Source organism: Limanda limanda, chromosome 20, assembly GCF_963576545.1.
Source record: "Limanda limanda chromosome 20, fLimLim1.1, whole genome shotgun sequence".
In the NCBI taxonomy this organism is placed as follows: Eukaryota; Metazoa; Chordata; class Actinopteri; order Pleuronectiformes; family Pleuronectidae; genus Limanda; species Limanda limanda.
In genome coordinates, this window is record NC_083655.1 from 11457661 (window position 1) to 11466723 (window position 9063).

The 9063-nt window shown below is 42.0% G+C and overlaps 1 protein-coding gene across 1 annotated transcript in view; it reads left to right on the top strand.

Moving 5' to 3' along the window:
• sema5a (sema domain, seven thrombospondin repeats (type 1 and type 1-like), transmembrane domain (TM) and short cytoplasmic domain, (semaphorin) 5A) overlaps nt 1-4567 on the top strand; it is a 92912-nt gene extending 88345 nt beyond the window's left edge. The window contains exon 21 of the mRNA XM_061093947.1: nt 3753-4567. Within this exon, the coding sequence (XP_060949930.1) occupies nt 3753-3872 (120 nt within the window). The 3' untranslated portion in view covers nt 3873-4567. The remainder of the gene's footprint in view (nt 1-3752) is intronic.
• The last annotated feature ends 4496 nt before the right edge of the window (nt 4568-9063 follow it).

The following is a 9063-nucleotide window of genomic DNA, read 5'->3' on the forward strand; positions in this document are numbered from 1 at the left end:
TGCCATTTGAGTTGAGTAACTTGAACATGCCTCAGATGAGTTGATGCATATGATGATGATGATGTGGCACATTCTGCTGTGAGAAACAACGTAAGCTTTTTGTAAATAGCAGTTCAGTTGGTCAGTTCCCTAAATTTGCTTAAATTCAAACCATGGCCGAGAAGTAATCGAGGATTCAACTAATTTATGTCTCACATGAACTGATTTGATTTAAGTGTTCAAAGGACAAGGTCAAGGTGACCTCATGTGCCTGTGGACATGAGATGACATGATGTTATTATAATAGCATTAACTTGGACTCAAGGATGACCTGATAATAATTTGAAGCTCAAAGGTCAAGGTCACTGTGCCTTGTAAACATATTATCTTAAAAAAAACTTCACTTAGACAGAATCAGAATCAGAATTCTTTTATTTGCCAAGTATGTTTGCACATACAGGAAATTGCCTTGGTGTCATTGGTGCACTGAACATAAAACAACAATGTAAAAACAACAATATATAACAAAATAGAATAAAATATATACAGTAACAGAGTTATGGGCACAGACTTACCGATGAAGTGATGTGTCTGGTCAAAGGTCAAGGTCATAGTGACCCTATTATCTTGAATGCAAAATGTGAGGACCACATGGAAGGAGTGAAACAGCACTGGTTGGCGGAGGCACACAACTGCAGATTCAAATGTTTTCAAATGTTCCTGAATCTTCCAACTTTCTGATCACTTCCAGGTTTATGTGAAAATATTTGATTTTCAATATGGACTCATAAAACTTTGGATGCCTGCACTTTATAAAAAGCATAAACTCCTTCACAGATATAGACGTGGTTTGCTAAAACGGCCACAGAGTGAGAACAGATCCTTCGTCTCCAAATGCAGTTTAATTGCAGATTAAAGGTGTGAGGAGCGTTCATCCTTCACGCAATTACAGTCGGGAGCATAAAGCATAATTCAGTTAAGTTCGGTTTGCAAATAGCTGCGGATATGAATAAAGACAGAGCACGTGGAAACACAAAAAGAAGCCGCATGACAAATGGCCGCTGCACTGTGCCTCCGAGCGTCACTCACCGCGCCCCAACGCCTCAGACGTGGCGCTGAATTGAGTTTGCAGAAGCACATTATGGCTGAGTCGGGTGTTTATAGAAGGAGTGATGAACGCCTGACACCATATGTTACACTTTGTGGCTGAAACCCTGATGTCACATTTGTCAGTATTATCATTTAGCATCAAATGGAGTATTTGCTGCAGTTTTCCAGGGAAGTCGGCCGTGCGGCTGCAGTTTCACGTGCTCGTCTTTACATTTCCAGACTTCCTGTGAGACAGCGAATGGTTGAGGGTTTCTTTGAGGATGACCTTTTGCCCCGTTCCTCTCCCCCCCTTGCAGCCAGACGTGTCGGTACTCTTGCCCTTGGACGACCCCGCCATGCACCAGCCTCTCTCTGCTAACATGGGGGTGTCCATGCGCGGCCTGGAGATTTTCTACTAACCTCTGAACCATCCCGCCTCTTGACCTCCCCCCCCCTACACAACAACTCTTTGATCCCCACCGCCGCTACTTCCTCTTCCCTCACCGTGCCCTGCCCTTCCACTTCCTGTGGCACTTCCTGTGTGTGGCAGGTTGGCGTTCTCTTTCTCTGCTCAGATCCCGTCATCCCTTCATCCCTTCACCCCTCCTGCTCTGGCTTGTGAGAAGGCAGTGTATCCCTTCTTTATTTTTCTCTTTCACAAGTTTCTCCATTTGCATGTTTTTATGTCTTTCCTGTTTCGTCCTGTATTTTATGGGTTTGTTTTGTCCTCCTTTTATTCAGGAGTGTGTCTTCCAGTTTGAGAGCGGAACTTACTGATTTCCCTTTTAGATTTTGTAACGCTTTCACTCGAACACACCCTGCTTGTGCTTTGATTTCCTGCCCTCTAGCTTAAGTTCTTCTTGCGATCACACTGGATTACATCACACCTGCTCTGGAATTTTCTCTTTAGCACTAACAAATTAAAATTGCCCCACCCCTTACGTTTAGGGTTGCAAAGGAGCCGAAAGTTTAGCTCGGGAATTTGGGGAATTTTGAAGAAAAAAAATACGCAAATTAAATGCTGAGCAATAAAAACATCATTCAAAACACTATTTTAAAGATGAATGGAATGCAGCACACACTGCACGTTGAGTTTCAACCCTCCACTGTGAATTCTTCCATCACATGCACAGATAATTCCCAGCATCCTGCACACTACAGCAGGGCTATTGAGGCCTGCTGTAGTGTGCAGGACTAGTCAGGTAAGTTTCGTTGATATTATTGGGGGAAATGTAAAAGGAAAGGCTGTGTACATTAGCAAATACTGTGCAAAGACCTATGTTAAGAATGACACAAAGATGCAGAAGCATATAGTCAAGTGCCCAAAGTTTCCTCAGGGCTCAAATCAGCCTATGACAAAACAAAATGTTTATATTTATGTCTGTATATGAGTCATATACAAGGTCATAATTTATACAGTTAGTATAAATTACCCACAACATTTCCAGTTAATTCCCGTTAATTCCCGTTTATTCCCGTTAATTCCCGTATATTACCGTTAATTCCCGTTAATTCCCGTTAATTCCCATGGAAAGTTTCCAACTTTGAATATTCCCGGAATTTTGCAACCCTACTTACATTAGAGCCCTGTTCTCAAACTGAAAGACCATGCTCTTGAATACAGCTGGTGGGGGGGGGGGAATCCAAAAAAAAAAAAATCATTATGATTCTCTTTGTTTATGCTCCTCTGTTACCTCTCAATCACTTATGCTACTTTGCAGTTTGAGCAAATTTTGTTTACAGCTCCGAGACAAAAACCTCAAATCGAGTCATTCCTCAGCCGGTTAAAGAGGTTTTCTAAGACAAGGAGACAAAGTAAATGACGGAAACAAGTCTCGTAGCACAGCTGTTTAAAAAGCAGCCATGGGGGCCACCTGCGGAGACACATAACCGTCCTCCGGGGCCGGGGGAGCGTTCATTACATTCCCTTTGTGTGCAAATCACATAACGGGAATATGAGTGAATATGAGTTGTTGGGGTTTTTTTGTTTTTTTTTGTCGAGCACAGTCGCTCCCTATCAGTGTCAGATGGAAACATCCATCAACCGCAAACGCAGCATCATCAAGTGTTCAATTACGTTGCCCCGAGGGACTCCCGGGCACACACACACACACACACACACACACACACACTGTATACACCACCCGGGATATGAACACATCCATTTGCCAAATTGCTGATGCTGTATTGAGCCGCACATCAGAAGCTCATTCTATGTTTACCATGGCACAGGGGGACAGAGAAGACGCCCCCGTGGCTTCTTCCTTATTGTTTAACAGAAAAGCGACTCGGCTCCGATCGATTTTTACGGCTCCGATTTGTCCTAGAGGGCCGACAATCCATCAAAACAGGCCATCAAAACTGCTGATGCCACGTATCAGAGATGACAGAGGTGGACATACAGACTTGCATCAAAATAATTTCGCCCCTGTTGGTGGCTTATCATTTATTTTTCCCCCGGCCTGTTTACAAAATGCTTTGACCTTGCTCTGTGAAATGTGTGTTTCATTCAGCGAGTTGGCCTCCCATTGATTTGTGTTGCACCTGTTTTTCCCTTTTTTTTTGATGGATTTGCTTTTACCTTGGTATCCGGGCTGAATAATCACTTCATTCACACGTCACAGACAAACCGACACTGACTTCTCTTCTCTCCCTCTTCTTCTTCTCCTCGTTTCTCACCACAGGCCCTCAACAAAAACAACCTGATCCTGGAGGAAAGAAATAAGTACTTCAACCCACAGCTCGCAGGGAAGACCTACACCAACGCATACTTCGCCGACCTCAACACCTACGACGACTATTAACTTCAGATTCTGCAGTTCAGACTCCTGGGGGGGGGGACACCGACCTCATCATCCATTTCCACTGTATTCTTTTCTTTGTGCTTTGTATTGAGATTCGTGACACCCTGCGTGGGACAGTCCCACTCTGAGACTCTATGGCAGCTGGTATGTAATGAAAACACAGACACACGTTGTTGCCCACGGAGGGAAACCCACCTTCTCTCAGGTGCCTTGGGGTACAATTGGAAAGCTCTTTTTTTTTTTGTGGACTGGGGGGCAAATCTCGCCCTTGCCTCTCGCTGGGAAACGGACAGCTGGATTTCCCAACATGGACAAGAAGGGAAAAATGAAAACTCTAAAGTGACTGTGGGAAACGTGATTCCCTTTTAACTTTTCCTGTGACGCCTCGACAACTGACTTGTGTTTGTTATGAGGGAAATAACCACAAAACTGGCTTTGCATGATTTCATCCCGACGTGTTTTTCTCTGCTGTTCTGTTTTATTTTGCATGATTGAGCGCATTCCAGGTTGTTTGGGGACTAGTGGCTGGGCTTAGGTTCAGGGCCGGTATCGGAAGTGTATGGAAAAACAAAGGCTGCGGTGATGTCTGGGGGCGTCGACCATTTACTGCTGCAGACAGATCAATATTCAACCCAGTCCCTGAATCAGGATGTAGATATTTGAATTTTTTTGGTCAAGTTTTTTTTTTTTTCTTTTTTTTTTTTTCTTTAAGGGGTCTAGCGAAATCTGTGTAATAGCTTTATGTTTTTTCCTTTTTTGCTTTGAAAGACATCTTTTTTGTACAGGAGGTTACGGTCAAATCTTATTGTCTTTAGTTTTTCTTAATCAATGTCTCAAGTGTTTAAAGATTTTTCTTTTGGAAAGAAAAAATAACTGTTTATGTGAATTCTGGCAAGTAATCGCGGGTATTCATGTCAACCTGCATCACGTTCAGTCTCTGTCAACGTACTTTTTATATTTTTTGTAAAAAAAAAAAAAAAAGAAATGTTTTTGAATTTTGATAGTGTTCGCACTTCCTTTGGCTTCTGAGTTCAATATGTATTTGTGAGAGCAGGATGTTGACGGCATTAACTGTACAGGTGAAACATAGCAAACATTATTTTCCTGGACCCCCGACCGGAGTGCTACCCATAAACTAGAAGATGGAATCCATTCATCAAGTTGAGATATTTCCGTTCACAGTGTATAACCGAATATTAGGTTATTCAATGGTTCAGTTGTAACTAACTCTTTTTACATGTTTGCTTGTGTTTTCTGTGCATAAATTAAAAACTGCTTCGTACACAAACGACTTGTCAGAGTGTGAGTTGCACAGATTTTCACGGGTTTGAGGTCGTAAACTTTTATTTTCCTCTCAAAGCTCTAAAGATGGCTTCAGGTTGAATGAGAGCAGACAGTGATAACGCGCTTCTGTCCAGTGTGGCTTACTCTGACAACTTTGGAGACTTTGATTTTCCTCGAGCACAGCACAGTAAAACAATCACAAACACACACACACACACACACACACACACACACAGCAGCAGCACTTCATAAATCACTCAGAAGCAGAGTAAAACACTCCCTCCAGTCTCCAGCCATTTCTAAAGGAGTCTTCAGCCGGGCCCTGCAGTGACAAATGGTGGAAGGATACCTGAAGGATACAAATCGCATGAGGCAGCAGGGTAAAGGTGCCGTCTGATGTCCAATCTCTAATCTGTATGACGGGGGGGTAGCACCGCTGTTCTCCATCAACCTTCAACCTGACGTCCCATCTGTGTGCACAGGGCAGCGGAGGGGGGAGTTATTAATCACCCCCGCTGTTTGGTCAGTTGAGGCCGGGGGGGGGGGGCTGCTGATCCAGCTCGATGCGCAGCCCGAGCTATGTCCGACTCGGCGAAATCAATCTCTCTTTACCTTGACTTCATTTTGGAAAGCAAGGCGGCAGCATGCACACACAGTTTTGTGCATGGGGCTACAGGGACAGCGGGGGTGTGGTCAGTTGTTGGGAAAGTGGTGTGAAAGTGCCCATAATGCATTTTCAAACTACACGTATGACATATAAAACAGCTCTTTGCTCCATAATGATCCCACCGAATGTTGATTGATGAATCATTACCGGAGGCGTATATAATATTCATACAGTAAATTTCCATCTACTATCAGCAAAGTGGCTCTCGTCAGCACTTTTCATCTTTCTGTGAATTATCCAGCAACATGAGCTCAGCAGCTGGGTGTCGCTCAGACACGTGACATTCGGATTTGACAGCAGGACTGAGGACAATAAATGACTTTCCAAAAGGTGGCATTTGGGGACTGTTAAAGGTCACAGCTAAAGGTCAGAAGACACGGACAGGGTGAGAGCTTGTTTGTGCTGAGTACAAAGAAGTCAAAGTGTCATGAGATGTGATCTCACAGGACGGGAACAAGCACAATCTGCAGGGTGTTTTTATGTAAGTGTGTGTTGAACATTTTTCCAGAAGAGCAAAGACAGTGTTGGTCTGACACCACTTGAGTCCAAACAATGCACTTTATAAAAAGATAGGCGACATGAGTGCTCCCCGAACGTGAAGCCTTTCGTTGTGTTGTCATAACGAATTGAACAAAGGTCTCAGCATCCACTGAATGAAAGGTTATGAAATGTAGTAAATTACAAACATTCGCCTGCTGAAGAACAGATGACATTTCTGGGTGTTCCCTTAATATTTCCTATACCTTGATATGAAAACCATTTTTAATCTGTTTTTGATTTTGGTGTATGTCCAAAACAAACTACAAAACATTCCAATCAGCCTCAGATGTAATTTAAGTTTAAATAAGTAACATTTAAACATACTAAAGGCTTACATACTAATCCCTGCTTCTGATTTTTAAGATCATGGCTAGTACATTTTCTCAATAGCCCTACATCTATTTTTACACCAAAAAGAAATATAATCATCATATTATTGATAATACTACTACTACTAATAATAATAATAATAATAATAAAAATAATAATAATAATGCTGTAATCCAGGATCTTTTCAGGTGCACATGTGAGATTTACATAATGACAGTTTCATCAGATTTTTTTATTATAATCTTCAGAGCACAACCTGTAGATGATTAGGCCACAATAAAACCATTTCACAGTGGTGATTCCAGAGACCTGGAATCTCACAGAAACTCTTGATGTCATCTTCTTATTCATTAGTTTTTCCTGTCAGCTCGCTCTCTTTGGGGGGGGGGCTCCGACTCAATCAGTAGCATTAAGATGACTTTGTAAACTCCACCCACTTCTGGCAGTTGCGTGGCTTCCTTAAGGTCCCTAAATGCATCATCTGCAAACTGCCAGCAGGTGCAAGATCGAGTCTGATGAAGACAAACAGAGAGAAGTGAAGTTTGATCAGAGACAAACTAAATAACAATAAAAGTTGAAGTGATGCTGACAGTGTCTCCAGAGGGAAGAATCAACGACCTACTGACCAATGAGAGGAGGATGAGAGTATGTGAGTTAAGACGTATGGTTAAAATGACGTGTGTGACATGAGGGTAATTATATCAAACATCTGGTTTTGTTAAAATACCATTTGTGCCTCTTCATCCTTGTGATGTCTTGTTTGAGGATCACGTGGAATTGTACTGAGAATTAAAAGTTTATACGAACTTAATTTCTTTTTTCTGAAATCTTAGCTCATGAGGATATGTTAAAGGGATTCAAACTGATATCCACCATGTAAACAAGTCACCTAGATAGACGTACAATCGTAGAGCAGTAAGGAGAACTGGTCCCTGAAGCATTTCAAACTTTAAACATTTCTGTTCTCTCAGACCTGATTCTCTGTATCTGTCCACTTGTGATGCACGTTTCCTTGTCAGCTGCTGTATAATTGTGTTTTATGAATATGAGCTCTTTATGCTATGTTGTCTGTCTAATTGGTTTATGGATGTGTGATGCATTTGTTGTTGAGTTTACTGAATAACATTCAGTTTGAATGAAATGTGCTATATATATAATATATAAATAATATATAATTGCCATTTAATTTCACTGTTGGTTCTTATGGTTATTTATTTATTTCATGGTATATTTAAGTTTTGAATTGGTTTACCTTGAAAAAGAAATTTGCAATAAGTAAACGTGCACAGAAACTGCATTGAATCTGATGTTTTGCAAATCTATGTGTTTCTGACTGTTCTCATAAATCAGTGTCTGGCGTGTTCAGTGTGGGCCGGAGGTCTCGCTGCCAATCTCCTCTCCAATCGAGTGAATCCAAGACAACGTGTGACGCATGAATATCTCATGTCAAAGATATATTTAAAAGAACCCCAGATATATTGAGATGTTGCCCTTTTAACTCAGGTCTAACTCTCTGAGCTGTGCAATATTCATTTTCTGTCAGTGCAATTCAATGGTTTATGTGCACTCCGTTTCACTGTATCTGGCATAATCTACAAGCTTTTGGATTTGCATTCTTCCAGTTTTGTGTTTGACAAGTGTTAGAAACTTCACCAACACACCCTGTCGCTCACTATGAATTTTCCAGAAAATGTCCTGTATTCTCACATGGTCTCACCCAGACATAGGGCGCTGGGAGGAAAAGCTGAGGAAAATATCCGACTGGGACATTTGCTTTCTCATATAGAAAGCCAAATGTCCAGACATCATTGCTTGTCTGAAAGCTAATCCTCGTTTTGTATAACACAGATATTAAACTCAATTATATGATGATGCTGGTTAAAATATTAACGATTGAAACACTGTATGGTAATTTAGTAAATATTTATTTGATAAATACAAAATGCATTCACAAAAAAAGGCCTTTTTCTTCCCCCCAGTTTCTCTGCATGTCTTCATTGGAGCAGCAGGAGCTGTGTTAATTAGCAGCCTGCGTACGGAGGCCTCCGAGTGACAAACAAGGTGAGGGAGTGAAATGGTTCCTGTCAGGCAGGTAACAGAGCATGAACATCCCATTAAACACCTCATCCTTTTCCTCTCGGGGCTTATTTCCTCTCATTCCCACTGATCACCGTGCCTGATAACTGGCCTTTCAGCGCCTCCCCGAGCGGGAAACCGGTAAACAAATGTCTCAAAATGACCACCCCAGTCTACGAGTGGGCACCGCAGCTGCTGCTGGTGGTGGTGGTCGTGTTCGGTGCCAGTGGATAATCCTGCCAGAGCTGTTAAGTCATTTATTACTGCTGGGAGAACCAGAAGAAGTAATAGCTG